The 22,695-nt window shown below is 35.2% G+C and overlaps 1 protein-coding gene across 1 annotated transcript; it reads right to left on the reverse strand.

Annotated features, from left to right (window-relative positions):
• Positions 1–30: 30 nt before the first annotated feature.
• Positions 31–3,340, reverse strand: LOC119077814 (transport and Golgi organization protein 2). Its single transcript, XM_037185125.1, has 5 exons — positions 3,027–3,340; positions 748–991; positions 474–689; positions 312–410; positions 31–245 (listed from the first exon to the last, which is right to left on the reverse strand). Exons 1-5 carry the CDS (start codon positions 3,166–3,168, stop codon positions 128–130), a joined length of 819 nt encoding a protein of 272 aa, XP_037041020.1. The 5' UTR covers positions 3,169–3,340; the 3' UTR covers positions 31–127.
• Positions 3,341–22,695: the final 19,355 nt, after the last annotated feature.

Below are 22,695 nucleotides of genomic sequence, written 5' to 3' on the forward strand. Positions count from 1 at the left end.
ATAAGATTAATATCTTTGGAAAACCCGAAAACTAAATTTCTTCGACTGTACGAAATTTAATTTTAACTAAAATCAATCGTCTGAACGCAGTTTGAATTGGTAGCTCAAAAAGGTTCAATCTAACCACTTATAAATGTCGGACTATGTGAGTATTTTTCCATGGATCAGCAGGTTCCGATGTCACCATTGTTTTTTCGTAGAAGTCCATGCGATTTTTATCATCGACCAGAACGACAGTGTGAGTTCTATGAAGATTTTGTAAAATGAAAAGTTTTTGGATGAAGCAAAATGAAGAAAAAATTCGAATTTACCTCGTCCCATAACCGGCCTCTGGCATCTTAACACAAATGGAACTGAGACTTTCGCCCCATCTCGGAGCCCGTCGCCTTAATTCGTCATCGGGCCAGTATCTGAGGAAAATGGAATAACAGATCTAATCAGCTGTGCGACAAAAAGAAAAGAACAAAAAATACTTGTCGCGACTGCTAAGCATTGCCATTAGGTTCTCCACAAGAACGTCTTTGTCGTCATGCTGTGCTATTATTTCTTGGAATTTAGATTTGCCGCCAACCACCTTCGCCATCGGCGTTTCCGGTGGACTATTACCAAATCCATGAACTGTATCGCATGGCCACTCTTGCAAGCCAACAGGAACATTACTGCAGTGTATGGTTCGAGCTTCTGTACCACTATAAAAGAACCATCATTGATGCAGTCCAAAGACTAATAACCGAATTTACATCGCACTTTATCTCAATTGTTATTAAGTTAAAGGAATTGTACTGCTCCGATAGGTTAACCAAATTCTGACAATAATCGTCGTTTGCTATATTACCGCTTACATAGTCGGACACCAGAGGACCTCGGCCCCTAGCATCCTTATGTGCAATTTCGCCTGTTATATTTAATAATGCGCCGAATTTTGTCACACCTCCTTTAGCACTGATTGCTAGCCACGTTCCACCTTCTCGTCCTTCTTCTAAATCTTGACCTGAAGAATATTAAAAAAAAGGTTGTCTGGCAGATTTTTTTGGTACATTTTTTGCTGTTTACAGTAAATTTTTTTTGGTGAAAATTTTTGGCAGATGATGAGGAAAACTAAGCTAGCTTGTTTGCACTAATTGGGTGTAAAATTTAATTTTTGCGTAACGAAGCTGAAAGCGTCAACTCTAGCGATATCATTCATTTTAGAAATTGTACTTCAAAGACTGCGTCACACTTTTCTCGAAGACGAAGACGAAATTCGAAAATTTGACGAAAATAGAAAATTTGACAAAAAACAGCTCGAAAGTGACCAAATTTTTCTAGCTGCCCAACATACCCTGGAAGTGACCAAATTTTTCCAGCTGCCCAACAGACCCTGAAATAAACCAAATTTTTCTAATTTCCCACCATTTAAACCATAATATGCAAAAACTTTGAATCTTGAAATTTCGACCGAATTACAACCAACTTCACAACATTCATAACAACACTATCATCACAACACTTTCATCACAACACTATCAACACAAAATGGCTGTACATATGAGAGAAATTGTTCCGAAAATTAATTAATTAATTCCACAAAATTCTGATTTTTCCTGGGATACTGATGAATGAAACTTAAGTTCTAATGGCCTGACTAAGGTTCCTGCAAAGTTTCATGGAGATTGGCTGCGGATTATCCGAGATCGACCATCGATAGACAGATAGACAGAAACATACAGAGTAAGTTGAAAGATTTTGATTGTTTGGAAAATGTCATTTTTCATGTATTTGTACTGAAAATGACGACTTGGAAAACGCAATATCTCCGGTTCCCGACCACTTTGGTAGGCGTGTGATAGCTCATTTTCTTTGTATTTCCAATAGGAATGTTTAAAAAATAATTTAGTTACGATATTGGGCATTTTGGCGAAAGTAGAAATCTCGCGTATACATAGTTGCCGCGTCTCAAAAAATTTTCTTCGTTCTTTTTTTGGAAGTTAGACTACGTCAAATCCTCCGCTATCGCTCCAGACATGATTGCTCGTATGTCTTCCACCTAAAAAATTCGTAACTTGACAGTTCTGATGGGATTTTATCAATGAATACAAACCATATATGGTCTGTGGCTGTCCATAGGAGAATGGAGTTTAGAAACTAAGGGTAAAATCTATTACAATTTAGTACTTTTCTTCATCAAAAGTCTGCTGTCACTGAATTATTTTTTCATGAACAAACTTCACTGCAGTGACATTTCATGGGAATGAATCAATGTGAAGTTGTTACACAAAAAAATAGTACAGTGAGAATGAAGTACTATGAAGTACTATACAAAAATGTGGCGCCTCTACAGGCCAACCGACTAGGCGAATACAAACCGGAGGAAATAGCGATTTCATAAAAAAAAACTCACCTTTCAATGATTTTCATTGAATGAAGAGTTTGTTTATAAAAAATCGCTATTTCCTCCGCTCCATACAAATTTTGCCATTAAACCTTACATATAGAGATTACTTTCATTGGATTTTATACACGAAACTGTCAAGTTACGAATATTTGGAGTTACGAACGCATGAGAATTGAGGCCCAGAATTATCATACTAATTATACCGAAAAAGCGATTTGCTTCACCAAAGGGGATTGATTCTTCTACGAAGTGTATCGAATTGTTTGTCAAAGTCAGAATGGACACACTAATATTTACCAAAGAACCAAACGCAAGTCAAAAGATAAAAGGTCGAAAACACACGAGCAATTTTGCAGTGATGGGATCGACAATTATGCTGCGTTATGGATAATGCTGCATAATGGTCTATCCATCAACGCAAAATTCCTGCCTTTGGCCTCAGCGACAACATTGCAACATTGTACCAGGTCTTTAAAGACGACAACCACAGATAAATCCCCACTTCAACTCTAAATTTATTAATTTAGTTAGAGCTTCTCACACGATTCATTCACTTGCGCATTCTCAGTACAATGTAACTATGTCGTACACACAACACATGATGATGAATGAAACAACAAAAGCGTGAAAAAAAGCAACAACAATAACTAACCACCATAAACAAATGGATTGTCGCTCCATTCTTTTGCTGCCGATGCTGGTCGTGAATAAAATTCGTCTCGATTTGATGCAATAATCAACTTGTATCCCCCTGGCTGAGGATCACCATTTGCTATTGAAAATAAAATGCACATCTCGATTTAAAGTGAGGATAATGCAACACACAGAACTGCCTTGAACACAAAAACAATAAACACCAATTCAACGACTATACGACGAATATCTCTGAACGATTACGTGGTCTAGTAACGATAGTGACTGTCAACGATTTTTTTTTTCTTTTTACACAATGTGTGTATGAATATGAACGCATTGGTTAAATGCGAGTGTTAAATGGTATACATACAATTATTTTTGAATGTGTCCATGCATTTTTAAACTATATCTACAGACACCCATACATCAGCACGTTTATTGAATGACTCACGGAACCCAATTTTCTTTTATAGATAACTATATAATACGTTATAATAACATTGAACGTAGAAAGTCTTTGTTGTAATAGTACTCGTTCATGGATTAGAGATTACGTATCGCTGATAATGGTTTTGTTCGGCTCAACGAAATACATTGTACAGTAAGTGTAATAAGATGAGCAAGAGAAAAGTATCCATGGTCATTGAAAATATTGGTCATGAGAAAAATGACTACTTGATGACGCTCCCGTTTGATGACAGTTCTAGAAAGAAAATGTCTATTTTCACACATCTTGTTTTTGTTTCGAAAAATTGTGTACATTATTTTGACGCAAATTTGAGGAGTGGTTGAATAGTTAGTTTCATGTGTCGGGGCCGAAAACGGTGATTTGCAGAAATTTTCTCGGCCTTTCAGCCCCTTAAATGAAAACTATTGTACGAATCTGCATGCCTTGGCCTGCGGTTTTTAGGCATTTTTGCCTCAAAATCATTTGTTGGGAAATTAAATTTTCTATCACAGTGTCCATGAAAATATTGTTCGATGAAGTGACAGAAGTGACCGACTTGCCGACAGCGTCAATCATGGAGTCCTGTGAAATAGTGCTCAAATCCATAATCTATTACGTATCAGGGGTACTACACTGACACAGACTACACGTTTAAAAAACATTCCCAGTGTAAAACTTTTCATGTCTTGGACAAACAATTTCAGCATTTTTCTCATAATTCAAGCTCCCGGCATAAAATGTGTTAGTTTTCTAATTTACTAATATTGGGGAATGTAGTGATGGAGCCTCCTAAATCACATTAATTAACATTTCGATGCAAAATTCCTATCTCCTCCTCAAACTAATATTTCTTTTCTTATTCCGTAACCATAATTCTTTGGCTCTGATTTTGCAATTCCGCATTTCCGTAGTTTCCAATTCTGTAATCCCTGTTCCGTAGTTTCCAATTCTGTAATTCCTGTTCCGTAGTTTTCATTTTCGTAGTTTTCCTTTCCGTAATTTCTTATAAATCGCGCCTGTCGTCCTTTTCTTGCTTGCAAACATTTGCCTGGCGTTTCTTCTCACCTTCACGTTGCTTTTTTTTTTTTTAATTGTTCGTTTAATCAAATCAAGTCTATACAGTTTGTTTACAAATAATTCTTGTTAAAAATAAATTTACAGTCTGCCAGACTTTTCCAAATTTATGTATGAAATTTCATCATTTTAAGTAATACTAGACTTAAAAATTTAAAAAAAAATTGAAATTTAATTGGAATAAATGAAATTGCAATAGGTTCATCACCTTGTAGATTGAAAAAAGCACGAAAAACAATCAATATTCTAAATTTTTTGAGTAAATACTTAACCTAGGGTTACAACAAAGTTTGTTGTGATCTAATCAAATTTGAAAGAAATCGTAATTCTCATAATCAGTTCGTATACAGTGGTCATTTTGGTGATACGAAATTACAAATAGGGATGCGGTTGTGTCTATAATGACAATAGCTTGGAATTATGGCCTCCTAACAGCGAGTGGGGAGGTTTATAGGTACAGTTAGCAATTCTTTCTGCTGAAAAGCTGCCAAATTCACTAATAACGTTGTTATCATGTGAATACGTCTTGCTAAGCATATTCATAGCCAAATCGTACAGGTGTACGTTAAGCCTCGGCACTTTCGTAACTTTGTGCAGTTCTTCAGAAGATAAATACTTAAAGTTCGTTCTCGATCTTCTGAAATTGATTGCCATACGTAGGCATCTATTTTCAAAGACTTTTAACCTCCTAATCAAGTACTTTGGCAAACTATGCCAAACCGCGACGGCATAAGTTAGAACCGGCCTCAATATGGTTACATAGGTTTTAACTTTAACTTCTTGCGAAATGCCATTATTGACTTTCATGATGGGATACAGTTTATGTAAACCGGTGTTAGCTTTCAGAAGCATCCTGTTCACATGTTCGTTGTGTTTAAGGTTTGGTTGAACGTAGTAACCCAAGAAACGAACGCTATCCTTGAAAGGGATTTTTGTGCCATACGTTGCTTCTCAACTTGCTTAGCCAACCATACCTTGTACTGTTCGAAATCTCTTTTGTGACCATTCATCTTGCAGAAGTGACAGAGAAAACCGTCGGATTTCGCTGCCATTGCGTTTCCATATTCTATTCGATTGCGCTCACCTTTAATACTTCGTTCATATTCCGCCAATATTTTTTGTTGCACGAAAGCGTACGTCAGATCATTTTCCTGACGGGCTTTCAGTGCAGTAATCAAAATCTCGTATTGTTTCGGTAAACTGCTCAACAACATTGCCACGTTCCAAGACTCGGACAATTCTTTCTCATTTATATCTCGCAGCTTTTAAAACAGGCCATCCATCTCAGTCATATTATGGTAATTAATTACTCTTTATTTGTGGTTCTTTTACTTTGGTGTATCTTTAATGAATGAATCAGTATAATGAGTTACAGTGATACATATAACAATCATATGAGAGAATTGCTCTCTTATTCTAATCAGTGGTTTAACACCTTTACATCTTCCCCCTTTGGAAAAGGTGTGAATTTAGCTTATTAACTTAAGAATTATAAAATGGTTTATTTATTGTATTATTTTAATAATTCAATGATTTATTTAATTCTATGCGCGCAATTATTTGAAATATGAATTTCCGATCCGAAGATAGATCATTTTTAGGTGTAATAACACTGGCTGGCCGTTGCCGTCGTCATCTTCCCCTTAAAATTGTTACGTTAATAATTTGAAAATCAAAAAAAATAATCTGGCAGACCAGGCCATTCGCCGTCAGACGCACGGAAGTTCATACTTAACAATTTTTAATATATTGAAATGATTATTTAAGTAGTAGGTAAATAGGTAATATTTTTGTATATTTGTTTTGGTTGTTTTTTTTTTATACTTAATTTTCGTAAATAATGAATTAATTAAATCTATAATAAAAACATTTATGAAAAGGTTTAACTTTATCCTTATGAACTAATTTTTCTTTTCCAACGTCATTCACAATAATAACGTTAGGTTCATATAATTGCTTAACTCTATATGGACCTTTAAACAAAGGATCCAATTTATGTCTTTCATTGACTTGTAATCAGGGACTAAAGTAAGGATTTTTTTCGGTGTAGCCACATCTAGTCAGGGGCCCATGTTTTGGATATGAAGAGGCCAAATCTAATTTGTAAAACAAAACTTGAAATAAGTGATCTTAGGCGAATAAAGAAGTGGTCAAAGACTTTATTTTAATTATGTTGCTTAACTGGAATCACTGGTCTTAAGATTTGACAGGCAAATTTTCTGAATTTGAGTGATCATTCCGTGGGCGAAGTTATTTTAGGATTCATTTAAAAATTTTAAGATTATGTCAAGTTTAAGAATTTTGGCTGAGTTTAATGACATAAAATTTTTTTTTATGCTGACTTTTGATGATGCAACTCTTAAAGTATAAATATGAATCTCTGATTCGAGCAAACAATTATTAAACATTTAAAGGGTTAATGCGCCGAAGGCGAAATTTTTGAATTCCTAGGTCTGTGCAGCCTACAGGGAATCTTCTGACCAGAAGTATTAATAATTATTAATTATTAATTATAATTAATCTGGTTGAAACTTTTTGGTGAAGAAGTTTCTATCAGCGCAGCGGGAAGAACTGACCGGGAAATATCTAGATAGATAGGTATATTATGTCTGCAAGTTAGAATTTTTGCTTGGTACTCCAAACTGTCGAGCTCATGACCGCTGGTGTCGCATTCTGCGTCTGAACTCAACAAATTTAACCAATGATTCTTTAAAGTTATTTTATTTTCCTCAACAATTGCCATTTGTGACGCAAATTTTGTTAGTAATTTATTGGTTAAATTTGTTGAGTTAAGTCGAAGCATTAACAGCGCTCACCCCTTGGCAATTTTCTAGCCTACATTTGTGCGAAAAAATATTCGTTTTTTTAATGATTTCTCTGAACCAAATTTTTTTTGTGAGTAAAACCATTAAAGCATGTAAAAATGTGTTACTTTTAAAGGAAAAATTGGTTTGTGGTTGATAACTTAGAACACTTGGAGAAACCTTTGCAAAACACATAAATTTACACATTTGCAAAGGTTTCTCCAAGTGGGATAAGTCAGTGCCTAAAGTAACATATAAGCTCGTGGGAAAAATCCCCCGCAGTCCCCCTCAAATCCCCCCCCGGTTTTTATAAATCCCACAAATCCCCCCCACTCGAAGGCCCCGACATTTAAAAAAAAGATCATAGAAAACAAAACGTTAATCTAACTAAATTCATTTCATTTATTTCAGTAAGACATACAATTGAAATAACAAAGTCTGCGTAGCTCTAATCTGCAGTTTGCAATTCGAACGAGCTACTTTCAATTTGTTAACCATAAGTTCACTAAACGTGTACTCGATTTCATGAAGAAGGCCGAAATCAAAAATTATTGCTCAATACAGAGCTGAACCAAGTTTTCGTATTTTTGCTCAATGTTCGACTAAGAGAAGATTCTCAATGAATCTTTGGATCACGTTCGACGTTCCTACTGATCAGAATGTTTCACAAAAAATAATTCTTTGCGGAATGGTTTCCGATTGTGATGCGCTAGCGTTAAAAAGACTAGTGGTTAGATCATGAGTATGTTGTATCTAGAATTTCACTTACATCGTTGTGGGATGTCCAGGAACACTTGTCTATGGATTGCGGATGATACAATATGACTAATTGGTAACCATTTCCTCAAATTTACGAAAAAGGACATTTCCCTGATTGAATAACACCAGTTAAAAACTTCTTAACGGTGTTGTATACGTTGGATAGCTCTTAACATACTCCACAAAACTAGCGATAAAATATTTATTTATCACATCTGTGAGCCTCAAAAAACGAAAATTTCAAGAAATAAGCATGACCGGGAACCCCGGGAACGTTTATCGCTGATTTTCCGTGGTGAGACAATATTTTTGAACTGCAAAGTATTCCAAATATCCAGTATCAAGGAGTAGTTATCATGCTTCGTAACTTCGTATGTACACCCCTAGGAGGAAAAAAAATCCGAAAATGCTTCTCTGTATCGAAACCTCGATTTTCAAATAAGGGCCTAAGAGTAATTACAGTTACCCAATTATATTATGACTACGGTTGTGGGATTCATTCCTTTTACATCCTACACACTTCCCACATTCAATTGAACCAACGAATTCAATTTCATTTTTGATTTTGTCGATTGGCACCATTGACAGACAAGTGGTTAGTTCTCATTATCTGCTTGTGGTGGCACCATATACTTTGCGTGTCCAAGCAGTTAAAGAAGTACTAGGTAGCGTCAATCAAAATTCTGAAAGAACAGTTTAGATCAAATCTGATTTGATCGCAAAGGCAGTAAGCAATTTAGAAGGTTTTTTTGTGCATTATATGTATTTTACATGCTACATGCGTCGAAAACGGTACTTTTCATGTTTCACGCACTAATTTCGACTTCCAAAGCATGCAAAAACCACTCGGGATAAAAAGATGAAATGTCTCGTTTTCGCGTGTTTATTGACCTCGGCTACGCCTCGGATCAACAAAATTCACACGAAAACCATACTTTTCATCTTTTTATACCAAGTCATGTAAAATACTAATGCTTTTCTGATCTTTCAAACATGAGAAGGAAATTCGTGTGAAATGGGAGAAATGAAAAACGCTAAAGAAATATATGTATAAAATGAATGGAACGAATTACATGAAGAAAACCAACAAAACCGTTAAAAACGTGTGTTGATTGTTGAGTTTAAATTGGACAAAATAGCAAAATTCTAATCATAAGATGTTGTGCAACAAAATAGCGATCGGCTGCACCTCTACCGTTTTTGATATCCGCCTTCTTGGTACATAACATATGCAAGATTCTTTTCATAACATTTTCATTGTTCATTTGTGAACAGATTGCGAAGTGACATTTCAGTTATTTTTAAGCTTTTCGTAATATCGCAAAAACTGCAGGTTATTTCATTATCTTTGGGAACACGGGTTCTCCAATTCAACTGAGTGATAGATCGTTGGATTCGTCTTTCAATTCTAGAGAAGTCGCATCTTTAATTTTTTCGATTAATTTTGTTTGTTTTCGGTGCAAAGTGTTCAAAGTGAAGGCTTGTCAGAGGGTCCCGTGAACAGTTTTTCAGCAACACCTCAAAAAATAATTATTTAAAATCATTGGTATGCTGTACTGATGTCGGTCTAGGGAAGACGTACTACAGGTGGAGTGTATGCACTGGTTGGTGCAAGTACACCTCCACAAGATTTATGACCAAAAATATAGTGTTCGTCTTCTCTGCAAAATTGATGTTTCACGGGACTGGCTGTGTAGTGTTCTAGCCTGCCTCACCCACTATCGTTTCACATATATAAGATCCCAGGTCTTCTGTTTGGCAAGCCTACAGAAACTACAACTCTTCGGAAAAAGGAAAAAAGTAGATAAAAATGACTGCACTTCCAGACGCTGTTTCAGTAGCAGAGCCCCTAGAAAGAAAGTTAAAATTTTCAACTTTACAGTAACCTTTTTCCGAAGACTTGCAGGTTTTGTAGGCTTGCAACACAGAAGTACTGGGATCTTATATATCTGGAACAATAGTGGGTGAGGCAAGCTACAACACTACACAGTCAGTCCCTTGGTACATCAATTTTGCAGAGAAGGTGGACTCTCTGAACACTATATATTTGGTGAGCAGTCTTTTTTTTCGCTTGTCAATAATAAAACGGTAAAACGTTATTAGGTCCAAAAAAATGTTTTTGTCATAACTTTTGTGGAGGTATACTTGCACCAACCAGTGCATACACTCCACCTGTAGTACGTCTTTCCAAGACCGACATTAGTACAGCATAACAATGATTTTAAATAATTATTTCTTGAGTTATTGCTGAAAAACTGTTCACGAGACCCTCTGACAAGCCTTCACTTTTGAACACTTTGCACCGAAAACAAACAAAATTAATCGAAAAAATTAAAGATGCGACTTCTCTAGAATTGAAAGACGAATCCAACGATCTATCACTCAGTTGAATTGGAGAACCCGTGTTCCCAAAGATAATGAAATAACCTGCAGTTTTTGCGATATTACGAAAAGCTTAAAAATAACTGAAATGTCACTTCGCAATCTGTTGACAAATGAACAATGAAAATGTTATGAAAAGAATCTTGCATATGTTATGTACCAAGAAGGCGGATATCAAAAACGGTAGAGGTACAGCCGATCGCTATTTTGTTGCACAACATCTTATGATTAGAATTTTGCTATTTTGTCCAATTTAAACTCAACAATCAACATACGTTTTTACCGCTTTTGTTGGTTTTTTTCATCCAATTCATTCCATTCATTCTATACATGTATTTCATTAGGGTTTTACATTTCTCCCATTTCACACTAACTTGCTTCTCACGTTTGAAAGATCAGAAAAGCATTAGTATTTTACATGACTTGGTATAAAAAGATGAAAAGTATGGGTTTCGTGTGAATTTTGTTGATCCGAGGCGTAGCCGAGGTCAATAAACACGCGAAAACGAGACATTGCATCTTTTTATACCGAGTGGTTTTTGCATGCTTTGGAAGTCGAAATTAGTGCGTGAAACATGAAAAGTACCGTTTTCGACGCATGTAGCATGTAAAATACATATAATGCACAAAAAAAACCTTCTAAATTGCTTACTGCCTTTGCGATCAAATCAGATTTGATCTAATCTGTTCTTTCAGAATTTTGATTGACGCTACCTAGTACTTCTTTAACGGCTTGGACACGCAAAGTATATGGTGCCACCACAAGCAGATAATGAGAACTAACCACTTGTATGTCAATGGTGCCAATCGACAAAATCAAAAATGAAATTGAATTCGTTGGTTCAATTGAATGTGGGATGTGTGTAGGATGTAAAAGGAATGAATCCTACAATCCCATAGTCATAATATAATTGAGTACCTGTATGTTTACGCTTAGGTGTGTGCACCGAAAGTTTGAACTTCAAATTTGTTATGTCTTTTGTTTTGTAATCAGGGCTCAATTCATACCACTATGCCCTCAAAATTAAAAAAAAAACTCCTTGTAAAACGCTTCATTCTGTTCATGAGTCAAGCAGCTCGTGTCATCTAAAATAAACACTGCATACTGACCTAAATCGTGTCATTTTCCGTTTAATTTTTCTTCTCGAAAAAAACCGAGCACTCTTCGACTATGCATGTTACACTTTTATGGATAGAGATCTTGGCTCGGTTGGGGAAGTGATAGCGTTAGAAACGCAAATAGTCGATCCTAAAATTTTTTGAAAATGACAACTCAAGATGAATGTACTGCCAGAACATTACATGATCTAAAATCAACTCAGGACTAATTCTTTTTTCAAGAAATTACGTTTATCAATTTCTTAAAATTTCTTCAATTTCTTCTGCATTTTCAGTTCAGAATTTTTTCAGAAATTAAGGAAAATGAACCGTAAAAGGTCTAATTTCATTTAAAAAATCAAGCTCGATTTTTGCACCGATTTTTTTCGCTACGGGTAAAGGGGCTCTTCTGACAGAAAAAAGAGGCCCTTCTGACAGAAAAAAGGGGCCCTTCTAGACATTTCCCCCCTGGTTCAAAATCCTTATTTTAGGCACTGGGATAAGTCATCATCCACAAACCAATTTTTCCTTCGAAAGTAACATATTTTTGCGTGCTCCAACGGTTTTACTTTTTCAAAAAAAGATTTTGGTTCAGAGAGATCACCAAAAAAAGGAATATTTTTGCGCACAAATGTAGGCTAGAAAATTGCCAAGGGACGAGCGCTCCATGGTGATTGGAGACATTGGAAGTCAAATGCTATAAATATGCTCCTCAGTTAGAAAACCCGTTCCACCATATGAGACAGTGAAATTTCTGTGGTGGCAAATGTCGATGGCAGTGTCGCCCCTTTGAGGGGCACTGTCGCCAATTGCCTACACAGTTGTTCCTTACTTTAGTCCCTGCTTGTAATAGAACTAAATCGTTTGGAGATAAAGTTTGAGGATTGGATGTGCAATCATAAACATTTTTACGTTTAATTTTGGATTCTACTAGGTATTTTTGAGCTCGTTGATGTGCAATTTGTAGTCGAAATTTGACTTCTCTGTGATAATCGTCAATGTTATACACTGGATCAACTGAGTCAGACTTCAAGAAATCGTAAATGTTTGGTGTTTTACCGAAAATAAGTTGATATGGACAGTAATCATTGATGGCTACTGAAGGTGTTGTATTGTAACAATACGTAAAGTATGTTAAGAAATCATCCCAATCGCTTTTCTGTTCGTTAACATATGATCTTAAGTATTCATTAAATGTTCTGTGGGACCTTTCGATAGTACCCACGGTGCGATGATGATATGAAGTCGAAGTTTCCTTCGCAACATTTAGTAATTTACATAAATCATCTAAAATTGAGTTTACAGACTCAGACCCACGGTCTGATAGCAATTGTTTCATGGGGCCATAAGTCAAAATAAATCGTTCAAAAATCGCTTTAGCTATACTTACGGCCTTCTTGTCTGGCAAGGATATAGTAACTAAATACTTAGTCAGATCGCACATTAAAGTTACCGAATAGGTATTTCCTTTATCAGATTTTGGAAGTGGACCTATAGTGTCGACAATAACAATGTCGAAAGCTGTCTGAGGTGTGGGTGTAATCTTGAGACGTTCTTTTGTTCTGGGACGAGTTTTATTAATTTGACAATCTTTACAAGATTTAACAAAATTATCAATATCTTTCAACATATCTTTCCAAAAGTATTTAAGACGTAGTTTTTTATAAAGTCTTTTAATTCCAGCATGACCACCGTGAAGTGGGTCATTATGATACTTTGTCAATAAGTTCAATATTTCTTGTGCATCACTGATATACGTAACACTCGGTGTTAACGCAATTGTTAAATTATTTAATACATTATTAATTGCTTGTTTGAACTGCAATTCACTACAATTTGCAAATATTTCGTCATTTAGTGATAATCTTAAATTTTTCACATTTATTTTGCTAGCCATAATTTCAAGCTTTAAAAAGACTTGATTAAGATTGAGATTTCCATTAATTCGAAAGTCAGATAGTCTTAATTTAATTAATTGTTTACGACGTAATAAAACTATACAATGTGGCGTTTTTGATTTGAAATTGAAAATCAATTTTGGTAGATTCTTTACTTCTACTGGATCCAATACTGTGTAAACATTAGGCTTAGTAATTACAATATCTTTGAATGTATTATTGTCTTGTAAATTCGAACTTTGGTTTTTACGTGATTCTGATCTCGTAGTAACTTTGCGAATTACATTTATTTTTGTCACAATTTCTTTAAGGTCGTTATAGTCAATTCTAGAGAGAGCGTCTGCAATGACGTTGTCTTTACCTTTAATATGTTCGATTTCGAAATCATATTCTTCAATGTCGAGTCGCATGCGTAATAATTTTGATGAGGGGTTCTTTAGCGAACACAGATAAATCAAAGGTCTGTGATCAGTTTTCAATAAGAATTTAGTTCCATAAATATACGGTTTGAAATGGTTCAAAGCCCAATGGATTGCAGCTAATTCTTGTTCGGGTGTGGACTTATTTCGTTCTCCTGGTGTAAAAGAACGGGATGCATATGCGATAGGCATTTGAACTCCGTCATAATCTTGTGTCAAAACTGCCCCACAAGCTATTATACTTGCATCGGTGGTTATGCAGAATTGTTTCGTAAAGTCAGGGTATTTTAAAATTGGTGGATTTATCAATGAGTTTTTCAAATAATGGAATGCGTGTTCGCATTCTTCGGACCATTCAAATTTAACATTTTTTTTCGTTAATCTGGTGATATGATATGCATGATGAGTAAATTTTTTTATGAATCGTCTGTAATAATTACAAAACGCAACAAAACGGCGTGCTGAATCAGCACTGTCAGGTCTAGGATAATTGAGAACTTTATCGATTTTTGAATCGTCTGGTAAGATACCATGTTGTGTACATTTATGTCCAAGAAATGTAACTTCTTTCAAAAAAAATTGGCACTTTTCAGGGTGTAACTTCAGATTGACTTTTCTGCAAATGTCAAACACATCTTTTAAATTTTGTATCATTTTCTTCTCCGTTGGTGCTGTCACTATTAAATCGTCCATGTAAATAAAATGGTTAAGTGTAGGTAATCCACTGAAAGCTAGTGTCATCATACGCTGAAAAGAGTTTGGTCCTACTTTGAGACCGAATGGTACGCAATTAAACTTGAAAGATCCTTTGTCAGTTGAAAAGGACGTGAGGTCTTTGGATTCTTCGTCTAGTTCTATTTGATAAAATCCATTTAGGAGGTCAATCACGCTGAAAAACCTCGCATTTCCAAGCTTATCTAAGATGTCATCAACCCTAGGTAGTGGAAATTTGTCTGATAAAAGCTTTTTATTAAGTTGCCTGTAGTCCACAACAAAACGATAACGTTTTTCAGTCTGATTTGGTAAATTCTTTTTTGGTACTATTAAAACTGGGCTATTGTACTCTGACGTAGATGGTGATAGGATTTTTGTTTTTTGCATGTTTTCTACAAATGCTTCTAGTATTGGTTTTTGTGTGTGAGGGATGCGAAAATTTTTCTGATAAACAGGTGTGTCGTCTTTTAGTCGTAATTTTTGTTTATAGAAATTATTGAAAGTAACCTGATCAGTATCCAAAGCGAATACATCACTGTACTGAGTACATAAATTAGTTAAACTATTGTATTGTAAGGAAGGAAAATTCTTCTGTAATTTTTGCAATATTTCTGTCACATTGTTCTTGCTTGGTACGGGTGTTCCGTAAACATTGTAATTTTCCATTTTTTCAGATTTTATTTTAACGTTATGCAATTGAACGGTATGGTCGTTAAGGTTCAAAATTCGGACATATGGATTACTTCTTGTCGTTATAGTTCTTCCAATGAATACTCCGTCTGCGATTCGTTGATTAGGGACATAAATGTCACCGTGACCTGATGATATGCCAACTCTTCGTATTACTTCACATCTTTCTGGAATTGTTAATGAACTATTGCTAGGCGAATCATAAATTGGAATTTTTGAATATTGTCGATGAAGTGGTCGTACAATCAATGACCATTGAATGCCATAGTCTAAAATACATCTGTTATTGTCAAAGAAATCAAGGCCTAAAATTCCGTCACATGGAATTGGAAAATTTTTGTCAACAATATGAAATCTTTGGGTAACGAAAGTGTTACCAATAAAAACTTTTGTTTTTGCTGATCCTAATGTAGAAATTAAACCGTCTGCTACACCGCTGATTTTGCAAGTGTAACTGTCTATGGGAACAGATTTTAATAATTTATCAATTTTTAGGACGGAGATTGATGCGCCTGTATCTAATAGATACGTTCTAATTTTTCCTGTAATTTCACTTTTAAGTGATATGTAACTAGCTAAGGATAAATCCATTGAATAGAGTCTCTTATAAGGATGATTAGGGTCAAAAGTACGACGCATAGTCGTAATTCGTTGAGGGATAGGTTTTGTTAAGCATCCCTCAGCATAAGTTGCTGAGGGGTCGTTACGTTTCCCGACGTATTTTCGTCTCTTCCAGCTTCAATGTAACGAACATTATTAGTTCGACGGTTGGAATTGTAAGACTGGTTACCTCGGCGGTTATCATTGTTACGATAATAGCCTCTGTTATTTGAACCGCGATGGTTGTTGGAACGATAATTTGAATTATAGGAATTTGTTTGATAATTATTCCTACGATAACCTCTATTGTTTTGACGTTTACCCCGGTAATTACCACCATTATGCCGTTTATTAATATAATTGATCGTAGCAAGGTTAGAATTGGTAGCTGTTTCAGCCGTACTTAGGCTAACGAATTTGTCAACAACTTCATTTAAATTCTGGAAGTTACCAGCTTCCATTAACCATTTGACTTTATCGCTAGACGCGTTTTGACGAATAGCTTTAATTGCAGCTTTAGTTGCAAGACTGTCAGCAGCGGCAATTGGAATGCCTTCAGTAATGTGAGCACGTTTAAGATCTGCGGTAAGAGATTCAATCTCTCTCACATAATCAGTAGCTTTTTTCTTGGCTTGATTGATATTCATCATTTTGGACTCAATTAGGGAAGACGATTCGGGTTTAATATTACCTCGAAGGGCTTGAATAATGGCTTGTACTGTAGCTTCATTGCTAATGCAAGTCCTTGCATCACCTTTTAGTTTTGTTTTAATAAGTTCTATATAAGAAGGAGTGTGTGTTGCTACACTAGCATTTGCTAAATTAAGAGCATCAATAAAACCTTGGAGATTTGCGTAGGTTCCATCGAATTCTGGAACAACTTTAGTAGCAAAATTCAGAAATTCAACTACGGTAAGAGCCATTTCGTCTGAATTGTCGCCTTGATTATTATCGTCGTTATCTTGATTATTGTCGCCTTGATTATTGTCGTCGTTATTTTGATTATTGTCGTCACTATCTTCTAATTCTTGTTCAGTATCAGTGTCATCTGAACTAGTATTTTCTGTATTCGTATTATTTGAATTATTTGAATCTGGACCGACTAATAGTTTATCGTCAATAAGTTCTAAAAGATCACTTGTAAATGGATAAGTAAGATTCAATTTTAGAAAACAATTACTGGTTTTTGTTCTCACATAAGTTAAGTTGGAACTATAAATCTCTTTATTACTATTGCTTGCATTGTTGAATTTACCACTAACATATTGGACAAATCGATTATGAGCTGATATTATACCTTGTCTGTATCCCTGCAATGTAGTAGGGTTTGTGCTTATTTCTGATTTCAAAATTCGTTTACTAACTAGTAAATACGCATTACGTTCATCTTCCAAAGGCATATCAACTTAACAAAAGAAATTGTGTAAATGCAATTATCGCCGTTAATACGTGAATAAGTATCATAACGCTTATCAAGTTTCATAGTTTTATCTAAACAATATCGTGAGAAAGACGTGTAGTTTCATTTCACATTAATATTTGGCAAACGTTTTCAAAAACAAGCAAATTGAGATATCAAATTAAATGTTCATATGACTTACTGTCTTTGCATTATTGTTTTTTTTTTTTGAAATTTAACACTTGCTATATTCACTTATCTTCAATTTAATTTTTGTTTTGTCTATTAATATGATACCTTTATTTTCTGCAATGGCTTGGCTTGGCTTATTGGGATGAGCGTCGCTTGAAATTTGATAATGGAACGGCTTGGCTTCGGTTTGGTGATGAGCTTCCTGGAATTTCGTACAGCTTGGCTTGGCTTCATTTATAGAGAGTTTAGGTTGGAATGTTTGACGTCAGGTTGATTCTTTGATCGTGTTGATGTGTCGCGATTATCGATAATTTTATACGAAATGTTCAGCATTGATTTGCATATGTCCATAACAGTCATGACATTGTACGTTCGCTACCAAGTTAAATGTTTTAGACGTAATAATAATATGTTTAAGGTAACACAATGGGCAACGTGTTAGCATGTACTTGCACGAATTTTTATTTTCATTTAGTAATTTTTCGAATGAATTACACGCATCACAATAGGTCTTAATAAGGTCTCTACGAGTCATTTCTCTTATTTTCCCGAATCACTTTTGATGAAAAAGTTTTCCGTTTATGTGTACTGAATAGTTCGTTTTGTAATGTTATTTTTATTAAGTTAAACAGCACTCAAGTTAATTCGCGATTTGAGGCGTTCGGCACGCTTAATGGTACTTTTATGCCAACAGTAGATTTTTACCGCGCCATGTATTAACAGAATTATTAAAATACACACTAAAATGATCGTCGTGGTTTCCTTATGATCTGCTAATACATCAATAATTTCTATGTTGTTCGCGTTTGCGTTTGCATTGGTTCCTTGTGCTGTCGCGGCTGGCTGTTTAGAATTAGTTTTACCCATATTCACTTATAATTCATTATTTTATTTAAAATAGTTAGTTATTGATGCAATAACATAAGAATTAATAACGATTTAAGATTCAACGCATTATTTTAAAATATTTGTAACTGTTTATGCTGACCATGCAGCGTCACTATGCAGTTATGCACACTATATGCACTATATGATTTTTTTTTTAACTGGCAGAATCGCCATATGGTAATTAATTACTCTTTATTTGTGGTTCTTTTACTTTGGTGTATCTTTAATGAATGAATCAGTATAATGAGTTACAGTGATACATATAACAATCATATGAGAGAATTGCTCTCTTATTCTAATCAGTGGTTTAACACCTTTACAATATGCTTTTGTACATCACCATATTCTTCAAGCGTCAATTTGCAAATTTGGCGAATCAAATGGACCTTGTTACTGAGTGTATGCTTTTCATGATGGGCCTTCAATGCCTGCCAAGAACCCAATGCCGTGGTTTCGTTTCGAATAAATCCCAACTGATCATCTTCGACCATCAGTCCAATGAGCGCTCTAGCTTTGTTGTCCAGTTTTCTCAAATAGGCTGCTGATAATGCAACCGTCGTTGTTGAATTATCGTCGTCGCCTTCTTCTTCGCTAGATTCTTCTTCCTTGACTGATTCCCATACGCCCTCTTTTATCAGTAGCAATTCCATCTTGTATTTCCAGATCGAATCGTTTTATGGTTGTTCAGTTTTACAATCGAAATTGGAATTTTCGTATCGGCCATTCTGCGTCTTTATTATTTCTTCAGATTTCCTTAAATTATTCTGTAGATGCACCTGGGCCTCATAACCTGTTAGTTTTCTAATTTACTAATATTGGGGAATGTAATAATGGAGCCGTTTTAGGAAAATTCTTTATTAAAAGACTGATTTGAACCGAATGAACTTCAACATTTTCGATTACAATTTAATTAATGTGAATGCCTCCCTGATCACACACTGAAAAACCAACAAAATGTTCTATACGTATCTGTGGTGGATGGTAGATGTCACTTCTTTCGGGCTACAACTCGCGAATTGGCCTAAAACATACCATCCACCACAGACAAGTAAATAACTATTTAATATCAAGGGGTTAGCCTGGTAGCATGAAAATTATATTGTTGTTGTTTCAATGAAAGGAAATGTTATTGATAGCCCGGCCCGTTGTTGGAAGTTGTGGACTGGCTGCAACATATTTCGGATAGAACTTAAATCCGGAACCTCCGACAAAACACGACTTTGCCTTTCGGCTGTTCATTGAAAAGTGACTAATAACATTTTTCTCTTAACTAAAGCCACTAAGACCTTGTCTCAGATCGATTTAGCTGCTTGTCTGTATCACTAGTTAGAATTATATCAAGTGCAAGTGCATTTTCCAACAGCTGTTTGTAAATTATTTTAATTCAAATAATCAATCACAATCCTATCTAATCCATCTTCTATGAGAAAAATATATCCCAAATATATCACGACAGTCAGTGAAGACATATCAAAGACAAATCTGAAAAAATAGCAAAGAAGTATATCTGGCGTGGGCACACGGTGCTAAAAGAACGCATTTTTCAACTACGTAAAAGGTGAACTCGCACACGATTTTTCGATACCAAAACTTTGTAAAAGGAGTCATTAGGTCGATGACATGACTAAAAATCATTTGCAGCAGTGAACTTGCGTGTGCGATATCACTTTTTACGTAGTTTAAAGGAGCAAACAATTTAAGTGTCACTCAACAAAAAGTACTCCGTGAGAGAGCAAGCTGTCAAATAAACAAATGAAAAATTGAAAAAAATCAATTTTGTCTCTCACACGGAGTACTTTTTTGGTAAGAGGAAACTAAGCATTATAACAAAACAAGACTTTGATCAAGATCAATCTACGATATTTTTGAAACAATTACAAAAATCTATTGAAAAAATCTCAGTCAGTCAAGGGACCTGACCCACCCATAAGGTGTGGCCTAGTAGTTATTTACGCAACTATGATGGTTTCACACTCTAAAACTACATGCAATAATCTTCGTCATTACGATATTAAAAACTACTGGTTGAAAGTTACTCAATTCACGCCGTATGTGCGGTCGAAATTCAAAATGGAAAGTGCGGAGGTCTTTCTAACGTAGCGTCTTTTTCATACAATGAAGCGTTGAAATATACTTTTCGGTTCACTTTTTCATCGAATCGTTCACTTAAAATTCAAATTTTAGGCACACTTACGGCGTGAATTTATCGATCCAAATGCGACTAAAAAGCGGTTATGTCTTCCGTCGAACGTTTCAATATTTGTCAAGTACAGCGAAACCGTAAACGTTGAAAATCATTTCTGTTCACCGATTTTCATTTTGTAAGTTTTATCCGTTTGATTCGATTTTCGTTCTCAAATGTTTCATCAAAGAAGACAAGTGTTCTGAAGCATATTTTGTTAAAAATCTTTTTAGCCATTCATCGCTGATGATGTAATAATAAAATTACGAAACGTTCGACAGAAGACATAACCGCTTTTTAGTCGCATTTGGATGATAAATTGAGTAACTTTCAACCAGTAATTTCTCATTGCCACGATCAAGAAACGTACCAATTCTTTTGGTTAACAAACGTTATTAAAAACAGGCAAGGAACAGTTCAATTCCGTCCCGGAATTACATAAAATTATTTGATACGAATCTAAATGGAGTGTGGGGATTCAGTCCAATGAATTTCTAAGGTAGATCAAAAATCGTTCGACAGACAGTGGCAAAATACCGGCAGCGGCAAAAGTATCTCGAATTGTTGCTGTATACAAAAAGAAAGGGTCCAAAACTGATGTTAAAAGCTACAGAGTTATCGCAATACAAACATTGCTTATGAAAATTCACGACATCGCAGTCAAACGTGAAATCAGCAAGATGATCCAGCCTCAATAGACCGTGTTCATATGACTTAATTTATTTTTTACCAAATGAACACATCGAAAAAACATTCCGAATATGTATAAATAGCTGAAAAAATATTAGTTAGTATTTTTAATTTGAGTATTACAGATTTAAAAAAAATTTGAAAATTTAAGCGCTTAAACAGAAGTACCACATTCTGAATTACCAGAGTTAAAACGAAAAACCAAAATGGCTTCGAATGGGACATTTTAATCGTTGTTGATAAAATGTCAGTCAAAAACAAAAACGATCAAGAGCTATGTCGACAATGGAGTTCTTAAAAGCAAAATTTTTTATTAAATGTTTATGTGTTAACGGGTAAAAGGTGGTCCATAATTTGAAAAAAAAGTAGAAAACTACTGAGTGGAGAGTTTCGTTCGAAAATTGAAATAAATCAGCAACAGTGATAGAAGATGCTAAAGGTATTTAGAAAGCAATGTGTTTCCAATTTTGAAATAAAGTTGCATCAATTTGCGTCTTTTTTGTTTAATACAAACAGAAGTGCTTTTTTGTTGTGCATTATAGTCTATAATTTTTGTTAAAAACTCTGCCAATTACACGTTCGATGTGAATTCTAACGCCCGCTAGCACTTTACCGTTCATCAAATCTGTTGACATAGAAACAATAACAAATAAAATATCCCTATCAGCTGTGGAATAATATCCCATATTTATATTTTTTAGAGTTTCTGCTACGAAAAAAATGACCATGCGGATGGCAACGGGATGGCAATGTATATTTTAAATATTTTTTTAAAAATAAATATAATTATTTTTTCTTATGATTATCATGGTAAATCTGTTTTTTATTGAGATTCGAAACTTTTTTGTCAAAATAGCACACGGTCTATTAAAAAGCGCACAACATGGGTTCAGTTGTCACGAACCTGTTGGTCCAAACTACGCTCGCACACCAGGCATTCGAACGTAATTGTCAATTGGACACATTCTATGGCGATTACCAGGCTGCTTTCGACAAAGTGGTCATCATGCTGTTGATTATAAAATTTGCCAGATTCAGAATTGGTAAAAAGACTGCAAGATGGTTGTGGCAATACTTGATCGGCCGTACAAACTTTGTTCAAATTGGAAAGTCAAAGTCCAGATTGTATGAGTCACCATCTGGAGTACCACCTGGGAGTTCATTGGGACCGTTGATGTTCACCGTTTTCATCGATGACTTGGTCGACGTAGTACGTTTCGCGCATACATCGTTGTTCGCTGATGACATGAAATTGGCGTCAATAATACAAGACTTTGAAGATACGCTAAGATTGCAACGAGATATCGACAATGTGATCAGATGGAATGAGAGAAATCGTCTTCATTTCAACAACGACAAATGCTACATTTTCAGCGCATATCGTAGCGATTCATCGTTTATCCAAGCTGACTACACAATGGGTAATCACGTCGTCGAAAGAGTTGAAG

The sequence above is a fragment of the Bradysia coprophila genome, unplaced genomic scaffold (genome assembly GCF_014529535.1).
Source record: "Bradysia coprophila strain Holo2 unplaced genomic scaffold, BU_Bcop_v1 contig_24, whole genome shotgun sequence".
NCBI lineage: Eukaryota > Metazoa > Arthropoda > Insecta > Diptera > Sciaridae > Bradysia > Bradysia coprophila.

Coding starts and splice junctions, on each gene's coding strand:
- LOC119077814 (XM_037185125.1), bottom strand. CDS start 3,168: ATGTGCATTTTATTTTCAATAGCAAATGGTGATCCTCAGCCAGGGGGA. Junction 992..3,026: donor CAATCCATTTGTTTATGGTG/GTTAGTTATTGT, acceptor AATATTCTTCAG/GTCAAGATTTAGAAGAAGGA. Junction 690..747: donor TTAATAACAATTGAGATAAA/GTGCGATGTAAA, acceptor GTTCTTTTATAG/TGGTACAGAAGCTCGAACCA.